This window comes from Heterocephalus glaber, unplaced genomic scaffold (genome assembly GCF_053883595.1).
Source record: "Heterocephalus glaber isolate CG9 unplaced genomic scaffold, H.glaber_assembly_v1.0 deba00001564, whole genome shotgun sequence".
NCBI classification, from domain to species: domain Eukaryota; kingdom Metazoa; phylum Chordata; class Mammalia; order Rodentia; family Bathyergidae; genus Heterocephalus; species Heterocephalus glaber.
In genome coordinates, this window is record NW_028258351.1 from 1,922,091 (window position 1) to 1,935,502 (window position 13,412).

A 13,412-nucleotide genomic window follows, 5' to 3' on the forward strand; every position below is an offset into this window, starting at 1 on the left:
TATAATTGGTAACATCTTAAAAATTATTATTATTTCTTTTTTACAGATGAACATCTCTGAAATCAAATTTTTATAGTGAGTCAAATCTTAGAATCAATGAAATGTGAAAATCTATAGCATAAAAAATTTACAGATAGTAAATGTGGATGTCTAGGTGTAGATACATGTATATGGATTTCATTTATGATTCTGGAACAAAAGATGGGCATGGTGGCACATGGCTATAGTTCCAGCTACTTGAGAGGCTAAGGCAGGAGAATCAAAATTTCAAAGCCATCCTGGACAACTTAACAAGATTCTATCTTAACATAGAAAGGACTCACAGGAGGGGGCTCAGTGGTAAGAGTACCCCTGGGTTCAATCCCTAGTACCAGGAAAAAAAAATTGTATCTAGTTAGTTGATTGTTTGATCCTTGTCTGCAGCAATCACCAGAGTAGACATGGTAAGCAGAAATAAGTCTTAATTGTACTTGTAATTTTTGCACTCATTTTATCACAATTTTCAGTGTAACTAAAAAACATTTGGGACATACTTTATTTTTATTTAACATTGTTAATGTGTTTCTTTATGTATGTATTTGATTTTCTTCCTTACCCTGGCGACAATAGTGATGGAAGTAATATGGATCAAGAATATGGACCTGCTTATACTCCTCAAACCCATACTTCTTTTGGGATGCCTCCTAGCAGCGCACCTCCTAGTAACAGTGGAGCAGGAATTCTTCCTTCTCCATCCACCCCTAGGTTTCCAACTCCAAGGACTCCAAGGACTCCTCGAACTCCTCGTGGAGCTGGTGGACCTGCTAGTGCTCAAGGTTCAGTAAAATATGAAAACTCAGACCTGTACTCACCAGCCTCCACCCCATCCACATGCAGACCCCTTAATTCTGTTGAACCTGCAACTGTTCCTTCTATCCCTGAAGCACACAGTCTTTATGTAAACCTCATTCTTTCAGAATCAGTTATGAATTTGTTTAAAGACTGTAACTTTGATAGTTGCTGTATCTGTGTCTGCAACATGAATATCAAGGGTGCAGATGTTGGAGTTTACATTCCAGATCCAATGCAGGAAGCACAGTATAGGTGTACCTGTGGCTTCAGTGCTGTCATGAACAGAAAATTTGGAAACAATTCAGGATTATTTCTTGAGGATGAACTAGATATCATTGGACGCAACACAGACTGTGGCAAAGAAGCAGAAAAACGTTTTGAAGCTCTCAGGGCTACCTCTGCTGAACATATTAGTGGAGGTCTAAAGGAATCTGAAAAATTACCTGATGAATTGATACTGTTGCTACAAGATCAGTGTACTAATTTATTTTCACCCTTTGGAGCATCAGACCAAGATCCTTTTCCCAAAATCGGTGTAATTAGCAATTGGGTACGCGTTGAAGAGCGGGACTGCTGCAATGACTGCTATCTTGCATTAGAACATGGGCGTCAGTTCATGGATAATATGTCAGGAGGAAAAGTTGATGAAGCACTTGTGAAAAGTTCATGCTTACATCCCTGGTCTAAACGAAATGGTAAGTGTGTTAATGAAAGTTTTGTTTCCTTTCCTTTCATTGTATAATTGCTTTTCTTTCTTAGAGGAGAAGTATTAAAAGACAACTTTCTATGCAGCTAATAGAGACTCTTATTCTTGGACTTAAAACTTTTTTAAAAATAATTTTCTATTTGATTTAATATCATCATTCCCCCCCGCCCCCCAACAGTGAGTTAGGCAGGTGCGGCCACTAAGCTAAATCCCTGGCAGATTTAAAACTTAAGGATGAATTTTTAGAAGGAGATGTCTTAGTTGTTCAGTTTAATTTCAACACCAGTGGAAGTGCTTTTTTTTTGGTATTGGGAATCAAACTCAGGGCCTTGTGCTTGCCAGGCAAGCGCTGCGCTACTGAGCTACATCCCTGGCCCAAAAGTGCTATTATTGTAAATCTGTAATTATATGGGAATATAAAAAGCATGTCACACATGTTAATTAGCAGAAAATTACTAGTTGTCTGCTTTATTCAGCAATCTTTCTCATTTAAAAAAAAATTTTTTTTTTTTGTACTGGGGATTGAACTCCGCTTCACGCTTTGCCAGGTAGGCACAGCACCACTGAACTACCTCCCCAGCCCCTCTCCTTAAATATTTATTGAGCACCTTATATTTGTTCGGTACTGTTGTAGGATCACTGTTGAACAAAGCAGACATATTCCCGTATTCCCTGCCCTTTTGGGGCCTGTAATTTAATAGAAGAGACAACACACCCACACCCACACACACACACGCACACAAGTAATTACATAATGGATAGTGACAAAGGCTTTGAAGAAAACTAAGCAAATACACGTGTGGTGACATACTTCTGTAATCCCAGAAGTCTGGGAGGCTCAGGCAGGAGGATCACAAGTTCGAACCCAGTCTGGACAACTAGTGATGATTTAATGAGGTCCTGTCTCATTTTTTTTTTTTTTTTGAAGGAGAATGGAGGCTGGGAATATAGCTCAGTGCAAAGAGAAGGTTCTGGGTTCATTCCACAGTACAGAAGGGCGAGGAGTGACTAAGCAGGGCAAAAAGTTATGCTTTATGGTCAGAGAAGGAAAGGATTTAGGCAAATTCCCTACATAAGTGGGAGAATGTGAACTATCTCCTTAACTAAGGGAAGTATGTTGCAGGCAATACATGGTGCAAAACCTTGAGGGAATAGTGTGTTTGATGTTTGGGGAACATGAAGGAGGCATGCTGGAGTGCATGTTGCTGGAGTGCATCAGGTGAAAGGTAGACTAGTATGAAATGAAGCCTGATGTGTTCAAGCACCAAAATCATGTGTGGTTTTATAGACAATGTAATAATGCCTCTGTAGTGCATTCTAAATGTGGTAGAAAGCTGTTGAAGTTTTGAGCAGGGAAGTTACATGATCCTGTTTTTCTGGGGATATTTTTCTTTTTTTTTTTTTTTTTTTCCAGTACTGGGAATCAACCTTAGGACCTTGTGCTTGCAAGGCAGGCACGGCACCACTGAGCTAAATACCTGGCCCTGTTTCTTTTTAAAAAGATCACTGGCTACTGTGTGGAACATAGTTTGGGGGTTGGAGGTGATAAAGATGAGAGTAGAAGCAAGGAGATTAGTTGGAAGGCAGTTGGCAGTAGTCCAGGTGAAAAATGATGACTGTACAAGATTGGAAGCAGAAAAGGTGTAAGTAGTAGATACCAAGTACATTCGGGAAACAGCACCTGCAAGATTGACTGCAGGCATCAGGGTAGCTTGAGCCACTGGATGAATGGTGGTGCTACCTGTAGAGGAGGTAAACACTGGGGGGGGCAGTTAAGTATAGATTTGGAAATAGGAGTTTTAAATTCAAAGGAGTAATTGGATGTGGAGAATAGTCACTTTGTGTGTTTGTGACTTATCAATATTAAAAGCTGTATGTGGCATCCCCCCAAAAAACTATGCAGCTGAATGAAGTGAGTGTGACTTATAGAGGAGTCCAAGAATGGAGTTCACATTTAGAGGTACAAAAGAAGGGGAGGATCCAGGTAAGGAAACTGAGAAGGCAGAAGGAAAAGGAAGAGAATGTAGTGTCCTAGAAACTGAGTATGAGTTGTATTTGAAGAAGGAGAGTAATTAATCTATCTCAAATATTGTGATAGCTGGGCATGGTGGTGTATGCCTGTAATCCCAGTACTCAGAAGGCTGAGGCAGGAGGGTTGCAGCGACTTTGATACCAACCTGGACTACGTAGTGAGTTCCAAGCCAGGCTGAACTATATAGTGAGACCCTGTCTCAGAAAAAAAAAACAAAAAAATTTGTGATACATCATTTGAAACCAATAGGACTGTTACATCTGACTACATGGAGGCTGGTGATAATCTTGACAAGAAATTGCAATCTGATTAGAGTAGATTTAGGAGAGAATAGGATGAGGAGCAAAACTCTTTGGGAACTTTTTTTTTTTTTTACTGGTACCAGGGATTGAGTTTAGGACCTTGTGCTTGTGAGGCACACCTGCCGCCACTGAGCTAACTCCCCAGCCCGGGGACATTTTCTTATAAGTAGCAGAGAAATTCTATGGTAGGGCTCAAAGAGTTGTCTTAAAGGTACATTGAGAGTGATCTTATTAAGAGAAAATTTTTAAATAGCCAAGTAATAATTATATGTATTTGAGTACATTGTGATGTTCTAATTTATATATACATTGTAGGAAGATTGAATCAAGCTAACTGGATTATCAATCTCTTCACCTACTTATTTTTATGGTGAGAACATTTAAAAATCTCTGTCTCTGTGTCTGGGAGACTGAACCCAAGGTCAATTTTTGTACTGAGTTAATGAAGCAGGGACTTGCTAAGTTGCTAAAAAGTGATCCTTTTACCTCAGACTCCCACTGTGCTAGGATTACAGGTGTATGCTATCAAGCACAGTTTAAAATCTCCTTAAGTGCTTTTGAAATATAGGATACATTGTTATTAACTGTTCACTCTGCTCTCCAATAGATCTCTAAAACTTATTCCTTCTATCTGAAACTTTGGCTGACATTCTCCTTTTCCATCCCCACTTTCTTTCAAGAGATGGAATATTAATACATAAGGGAATGTAGGACCAAACCCATTGAATGAGAGGTAATAGACTCCATTGCAGAAATAGAGGACTAGTTAGACCCTTAGATATATGAACACACTTCTGTAGCAAGAAGGAAAGGCATAGTTTTCTTTGGACAAGAAGAGGCGAAGTGAAAATTTATCTGTGATTGCTTTTATAGTTGATAATGAGGGAAATAATGCTTGACTAATAAGAGATTGAGAATTAATTGATAGAATAATGGTTTCCAAAGTCTAGTTTCCCAGACCAGCAGGTTCAGACATCACCTGGGAACTTACTAGAAGCACAAATTCTCAAGCCAAGTGTTGTGATGCATACCTATAATTTCAGGCTCCAGAGGCTGAGGCAGGATGATTTCAAGTTTGAGATGAGCCTGAGATACATAGTGAGAACCTTTCTCAAAGAGAAGAGGGGCTGGGGATGTAGCTCAGTGGCGCCACGCCTGTCTGGCAAGTGCAAGGTCCTGAGTTTGATCCCCAGTACTGAAAAAACAAAACAAAACAAAACAAAAAAAAAGAGGAGAAAAGCAACAAATTTTCACATTTTCTCCTAGACTTCTAAAATCAAACTGGGTAAGGATTCATTTCTTCTACTCACTAGCAATATGATATTGGACAAATTGACTTAACATCTTGGTTTCTTCATCTATCAATGAAGTAAACTAGTTAATATAGCACTGTTGAGATCTAATGAAGTAATCCATATTAAGCATAGTAACTTTTATTTGGTGCTGCTTTACTTTGCTAAATTCGATCATTTTTGGACCAGTGCACAACAGTGGGCATGGTATTTTGGGAACTATGAAGTTATTCTACCTTAAATTGTTTGTAAACTCCTAGAGAACTAGAACTATAATGAAAGAAGTAAAAGTAATCCAAATGCCCATTGATAGGAGAATACATAATGGTACAGGTGGAGTGTTACATAAATTCTGAAAATGATACATGTAACAAATGAATTGTAGTAATAGTAATTTGGGGGTAAAGAGAATAAATCCCAGAAGATTACTACACATATATGTGTGTGTGTGTGTGTGTGTGTATACATATATATATGTATGTGTGTATATATGCATATGCATTGATCCTAGGGCTTTCACAGTGAGCTACATCCCCATCCCTTTTAATTTTTGTATTTTATTTTGAGACAGGCTGTCACTATGTAACTAAATTGCCCAGGCTGTGCTCAAAACTTTTAGATCTGGGCCAGGGATTTAGCTCAGGCATCCCGCTTGCCTTGCAAGCACAAGGTCTTGAGTTCAGTTCCCTGAACCAAAAAAAAAACTTTCAGATCCTCTTGCCTCAGCCTTCCAGACTGCTAGGATTGCAGGCATGTGCCACTATTCCCAGATCACTAATATATACAGAGTCCACCAAAAAAATGTATACACGCTTCAGGAAAAGAAAAACTTGTATAAATATTTTAATGCTAAATATATTGAGACATCATGAGATTAATACAAATTACCTTTGGCCTTTACCAGTACAAGAGGTGCTCAACGTGTGACCATTAGCTTCCAGATATTTATTAGTATGGTGAACTGCTCCTTGGGTCACTTTGGTCATTAAGATTACTGCACATGGATTTTTCAGTTTCTTCTCTTAAGGGCTAGCAATGTAGTGGGTTTTCTGCATTATATGACATCCTCTAGGGTCCCCCATACAAGGTTAACACCATCTGTTGAAAAAACATCATACTATTTTTCTTTTTTTGAAGTGTGTATACATATTTTTGGTGACTCTATGTACGTATGTATGTATAGACAGACTGACAGGATCTTGCTGAGTTGCCCAGGGTATGCTAGAACTTGCTCTTCTCCTGCCTCAGATTAAAGGTATATGCCACCATGCCTGACTGCCAGTATCTTGTTTTGTGTAAAACTGGAGTGGATATCTGTTTTTATTACTCAGGTAGACTTGCTGGATCATGCAACTTTAATGTTTTGAGGAACTGTTAACCATATTACATTCATTCCCATCACCAATATTTGAGGGTTCTACTTTTACCAAATCCTCATCAACACTTGTCATTTTATATCTTTTTTATGGTAGTCTTCTTAATAGGTATGGTGTGGTATCTTGCTCTGATTTGATTTTCATTTCTCTGATAAACGATGCTGAGAATCTTTTTATATACTTAATGTCTATTTTTATGTTTTCTTTGGAGATGTCTTTTGCCTTTTTTCTTTTTTGGTATCAGGGATTGAACTCGGGACCTTGTGCTTGCTAGGCGGGCACAGCACCACTGAGTTAAATCCCAGGCATTTTTGCCCATTTTTTAAATGAAGCTTTTGGCCCTCTTTTCGTTGTTTAGAAGTTTTTATGTATTCTAGATAAAAGTCCATATCAGATGTATGATTTGCAGATATTTTATTTGTGGGGTTATCTTTTCACACACATATCCCCTCCACCCCTGGTACTGGGGAATTAAGCCTATGGCCTTTCCATTGAGCTACATCCCCAGCCTTTTTTATTTATCATTTTTACTTTATTTGATTGATTGATTGATTGATGAATGGGGTCTTGCTAAGTCACTAAGTTGCCCAGGTTGGGCTCCAACCTGTGATCCTGCTATAGACTCTCGGAGTGTTGGGATTACAGGTATGCACCAGCCATGCCCAGCTTGCTTTCTTTTTAAATTTTATTTTATTGGTACATTTTAGGTATACAATATAAGGACATTCATCGTTGGAAATTTGCACCTGTGCATAATCTCTCTTGGTTCTTATTTTTCCCCTTCCCCTGCCCTCCTTCAACCCTCCTTCCCTCCCCATTTACAAAGACTTTGTTTCCATTTTTCCATTTTCTCATATTAATTCCATTCCCTTCTTTCCTTTCCCCTACCCCTCCTGCTTCCCCTTCCCCTTTGCCCCTTTTCTTCCTATTTCACATTATCTACTATACCTTTTAGTCCTTATTTACACTTTCAGTTTCTCACACTAGAGAAACTATTCAGTATTTACATGTGTGTCCTATTTCACTTAAGAGTATCGCTTCAGTGTGCATCCATTTAGCAATAAATGTCTCTAATTTCTCATTTTTTATGGCTGAGTAGTACTCCATTTTATTAAAAAACCACATTTTCTTTATCCAGTCTCCAGTTAATGGGCAGTTGGGCTGTTTCCAAGCAGCTTTACTTTCTTGATGGTACCCTTTGCCACATACATTTGTAATTTATTTTTCTCTTGTTTCTTGTATTTTTTTTTTTCAATTAGCAATAATTGCACTTCAGATAAATCTCACTGGCTATAATACTGCCACTGCACAAAGCTGTTGCTTATACTATTTGATGTCATATTTTTAAAATACTTTATCTAGCCCAAGATCATGAAAATTTACCATGTTTATACTTTTAGCTCTTACATTTATATATGTGATCCCTTCTGAATTTTTTTTTGTACATTAAAGGGTTCAGCTTCATTCTCTTGCATGTGGATTTCCAGTTGTCTGTTGAGTTATCTTTCCTCATTCAGTTTCCTTAGCACCTTCATCAAAAATCAGATTTTGTTAACTACAAGGTTTGATTTTTTGAAGGTGCAGTTCTTTTCTGTTAAATCTATGTCTTTCCTCCATGAAGAGTCTAAAACGTCCTTACCCTTTCAGTCTCAGCTTATGTATTTATTTTTCTTTATTAACCCTTTTATTTATTCTAATTACTGTATATGTAGCATATGCAATTATACTTTTTCTTGAGTTTTCCTCTCGTAAGATTATTAGGCCCCTGAAGACACAATGGAATTTTTTTCACATAGTATTATCAGCAGCTGTCATAGTTCCTGAGCCATGGTAGGTCTTTAGTAAATATATTTTCTAAAGAGTAAGAGTATCTATAAGAATCACACTTAATTAGAATCAAAATAAAATTCCTGAGTCTTGTCCACGTCAAAATTTCTTGGGAGTTGAGGGCTGCATATATATTTTTTAAAGCTCCCTTTTGATTATAACACCAACCTTAGCCATTGGTAGCTTTCTAGACTTTCTTATATGAGTAGTCACATACATGTCATGTATTTCTAATTGTGTATATTCTATAGTTTTGCACTTTTCATTCATAGTCATTACTCCATGTCACATAGCTGTTAACACTTCTTACTAAATAGCACTTTATTATGTATAAAGTAGTTTATTTAAGCATAATTGTTATACATTATATTTGGAATTAGATTCTTTTTCTGTATACCATTTAGTTATAGGGGATTAACACCTATAGTTATAGATAAATCAGGCAATGATAATAATTAAAATTGAATGATTTAATGTGATATTATGGTCAAACAGATTTGATGGTTCAAATATGCCATGCTGGATCCAAATTAATTATATCAATATTTAGTGATTTTTTTCTTTTAGCCCTTTGACACTTAGGAGCAACATCTTTCATTCATGTTCTTATAATTGGTAAGAAATGCATATAAAACAATTTGATAATCTGTGAATCTAAGTTTATAAAATAAACTTGGATAATACTTTTTAGCAGTTTAACCAGGTTTATCTGCTATGCACAAGTTTTATATTTCTGAATTGGTTTATTTCTTATCGTTATGGTGGTGGGGGTTGAACTCAGGGCCTGAAGAATGATAGGCAAGCAATCTGCCACTGAAGTATACCCCCAGCTATGTATTTCCAAATTGTCGTAGTTGTACCACACCTGCCTCATAAGTGCAAGGTCCTGAGTTTGATCCCCGGCACCCCCGCCCCCCCAAAAAAAGAATTGCCATAGTCTATTTTTTCCAAAGTTCATTACAGCTAGTCTTATCTATCTAATCACTTTACTGTAGTGGTGGTAATAAAGGGACATAATTTAAAACCCATTTCTGTGTGAAGGAAAATTCTTTTCACTGTAACTCTTGGTTGCTTGGTTACTAGAAGATCCTTTTTGTTTTTGTTATGGTGCTGTGTATTGAACCTAGTGCCTCATGCATGGTAAGCACGTGTTCCACCACTTTATACAGTTCTCCACACAAGGCTGATTGATATTTAATCTTCTTGATGGTAAAAAGCTAACCTTCTCTAGATGTGTTTATTATCTTAAAACTTTGTGTTGGCAATAGCAATTCTTACTGTTTTTTCTAATGCTTGTAGATGTGAGTATGCAGTACTCACAGGATATTCTTCGAATGCTCCTCTCTCTTCAACCAGTTCTTCAAGATGCTATTCAGAAAAAGAGAACAGTAAGGCCTTGGGGAGTTCAGGGTCCTCTCACTTGGCAACAGTTTCACAAAATGGCTGGCCGAGGATCTTATGGTAAGTAATTTATGTTGATATGTAGTGACTAATTGATTTGATTGATTTTCACACTGGGGGTTGAGCCCAGGACCTTCACACTCACTGCATCCCTACTCATTTTAGTTTTTATTTTAAACAGAACAGGGTCTTGCTAAAATGCTAAGTTGCTCAGACTAAATTTGAACTTAAGATTCTCCTTTCTCAGCCTCCCAGAGTGCTGAGATAACAAGTGTACGTCATCACTTTCAGATTGTAATGACTGATTTTCTGTCAATCCTCAGATTTCTGTGGAGGAGGATAACTAAAATAAGCACATTTGTCTTTTGAAAAGTTTCATGGCATATGCTTGACTTAAAACCATGTGGTCCAGGGCCAAGGATTTAGCTCAGTAGTTAGGCTTAGGGTTAGGGTAATCAGATATGTTTTGTAAAAACTGATTAGGTAATTTCTAACTCTGGAAAAGTATCAGTTACTGGCTTTAAATATTTTTGTCTTTAATAAGATATTTTTAATTAATAATTTCTTCATTAACTTTTGACATTTACCACAAAGGAGACATGGCTTGTTTTTCAGTATTTTCTTAAAATATCTTTCTTGCTTAGGAACTGATGAATCTCCAGAACCACTGCCAATTCCCACGTTTTTGTTGGGTTATGATTATGATTTTCTGGTGCTTTCTCCATTTGCTCTCCCTTATTGGGAGAGACTTATGCTGGAACCCTATGGATCTCAAAGAGATATAGCCTATGTTGTACTATGTCCAGAGAATGAAGCTTTGTTACATGGAGCCAAAAGCTTTTTTAGAGATCTTACTGCAATATATGAGGTAGGTGTTTGTTTGTTTGTTTTAAGTGGCATTTTAAAGTTACCTAATGATTTATATGTTTATGTATAAAACACACTGGGAAGTTGCGCTAATTGGACAGAGTGGTGGTGACAGCAGACTAGATACTTGGTTATTGTACCAACCAGTTAACAGCCTTGACCTGTTCTTATGAGGCGGCTCACAGTGGAAAATGCCATATGGGAGGATAAAAAATATTGATGGTATATATATATCTTATTGAAAGCAACCTTTTCTGAAACAAAATCGTAGCACTGTTAAATAAGAAAAAATTATGTTCATAAAAATTCTAGTCCTAATTCTCTAAAACCACATTTAATGACATTAAACCTTATTTTCCTAATACATAATGTATATCTATGCTAGATAACTCCTAAGATCTATTTCAGTTCAGAAACTTTTTTTTTCCTTTTTCTTAAATTCTTTTATTGGTACATTTTAGGTATACAATACATTTACATTTATCATTGGGTGCTCGTACCTGTACATGATGTATCTTGCTTCTTATTTTTTCCCCATTCCCTGTGTGCCCTTCACTCTGTCCACCCATCCCTATTTACATACTTTGTTTCCATTTTTTTCTTTTCTCATAACTTTTCCTTTCCCTTCTTTCCTTTCCCCTTCCCCTCCCACTTCCCCTACCCTTTTGGACCTTTTCTTCCTATTTCAAATTATCAATTACTTGTTTTAATCATTTTAATCCTAAATTACACTATCAGTTTCTCACACTAGAGAAACTATTCGGTATTTATACTTGTGTGTCCTATTTATTTCACTTAAGAGCAATATGCATCCATTTAGCTATAAATGTCTCTAGTTTCTCATTCTTTATGGCTGAGTAGTACTCCATTTTATAAAAAAAACCACATCTTCTTTATCCAGTTTCCAGTGGATGTGCACTTGGACTGTTTCCAAGCTTTAGCTATTACAAACTGTACTGCTATAAACATGGGTACACATATATCGCTGTGGTATGATTCTTTTGATTCTTTTGGGAAGATACCCAGCCGGTGAATAGCTGGGTCAGATGGGTCCTCTAGCCCTAGTTCTTTGAGGTATCTCCGTACTGATTTCCACAGTGGTTGCACCAGTTTGCGCTCTCACCAACAATGGAGAAGGGTTCCTTTCTCCCCACATCCCTGCCAGCATTTGTTATTGGTTGATTTCTTGATAGCAGCCATTCTTTCTGGGATGAGGTAGAATCTCAGTGTTGTTTTCATCTGCATCTCTCCAACCATCAGTGATGTTGAACATTTTTTCATATGTTTATTTGCTATTTCTACTTCTTTGAGAAATATCTGTTCATTTTGGATGCCCATTTTTGAATTGGGTCTTTGAATTTGGGGAGGGTCTGATTTTTTTCAGTTCTTTATATATTTTAGATAGTAGTCCTTTTTTTTGGTACCAGGGATCAAACTCGAGTCCTTGTGCGATAGTAGTCCTTTGTCTGAGGTACAGCTGCTAAAAATTTTTTCCCGCATTGTAGGTTGTCTCTTAGCTCTGTTGATGGTTTCTCTTGCAGTGCAGACGCTTTTTTTTTTTTTTTTTTTTTTTTGGTACCGGGGATTCAACTCCGGTCCTTGTGCTTGCACAGCAGGCACCAAAACCACTGAGCTAAATCCCCGGCTCCTCACAGATGCTTTTTAATAAGATGAGATCCCAGTTGTTGATCCTTTGTGCTAGTTCCCATGCTACTGAGGTTTTGTTCATAAAATCTTTTCCTATGCCAGTGTCTTCAAGAGTTCTACCTAACTTATCTTCCAGCAAGTTTAGTGTTTGTTTTAATATTTAGATCTTTAATACACTTCGATCTTAGTTTAGTGCGTGGTGATAAGTATGGGTCCAGTTTTAATCTTTGGCAGGTTGAAATCCAGTTTTTCCATCACCATTTATTAAATAGGCTATCTTTCCTCCCATGAGGGTGGTTAGCTCCTTTGTCAAAGGTAAGGTGGCTGAGTGTGTCTGGAGTTGTTTCTGCATCTTCTAATCTATTCCACTGATCCTTGGTTCTGTTTCTGTGCCAGGACCATGCTGTTTTTTATCACAGTAGCTTTGTAGTATAGTTTCAAGTTGGGGATTGTGATATCCTGTGTCATGTCTCTGTTGCTTAGAATTGCTTTTGCTATTCTAGGTCTCTTCTGGTTGCAAATGAATTTTTGGATTATTTTCTCTAGTTCTGTGAAATATATTGTTGGAATTTCAATTGACATTGCATTAAGTCTATGTAGCAGTTTTGGAAGTATGGCTATTTTCACTGTATTGGTTCTTCCTACCCAGGAACAAAGGATGTCTTTCCATTTTCTTATATCCTCTTGGACCTCTTTTTTCAGAGTGCTGTAGTCAGTGTAAAGGTCTTTTGCTTCCTTTTGTTAGATTGATTCCTAGATACTTCATGTTTTTGGATGCTATTGTAAAAGGAATTGTTTCCCTAATTTCTCTCTCAGTGAGTCTGTTGTTTGTGTATAAGAAGGCTATTGTTTTTTGAATGTTGATCTTGTATCCAGCTACTCTACTGAATCTGTCAATTAAGTCTAGAAGTCTTTTGGTGGAGTTTTTTGGTTTTCTATGTAAAGTATCATATTGTCAGCAAATAATGAGTTTAACTTCTTCCTTTCAGTTCTGAAACTCTTGACATTTTTTTTTCTTTACTACTGGGGATTGAACCCAGGCCTTCATGCATAGTAAGCAAATGAGCTACACTCCAGGCCTTTTTAAAAATTTTATTTTGAGATAACGCCTGGCTACAGGCTACCCTCAAA

General features: G+C 37.2%; 1 protein-coding gene and 1 pseudogene across 1 annotated transcript in view; one reads left to right on the top strand and one right to left on the bottom strand.

Annotated features, from left to right (window-relative positions):
• Med13 (mediator complex subunit 13) overlaps positions 1–13,412 on the top strand; it is a 93,834-nt gene that overhangs the window by 62,381 nt on the left and 18,041 nt on the right. The window contains exons 16-18 of the mRNA XM_004870377.4: positions 610–1,526; positions 9,666–9,827; positions 10,412–10,635. Coding sequence (XP_004870434.1) covers positions 610–1,526; positions 9,666–9,827; positions 10,412–10,635 — 1,303 coding nt within the window. The remainder of the gene's footprint in view (positions 1–609; positions 1,527–9,665; positions 9,828–10,411; positions 10,636–13,412) is intronic.
• Positions 7,776–7,855, bottom strand: LOC147823772 (U4 spliceosomal RNA; annotated as a pseudogene).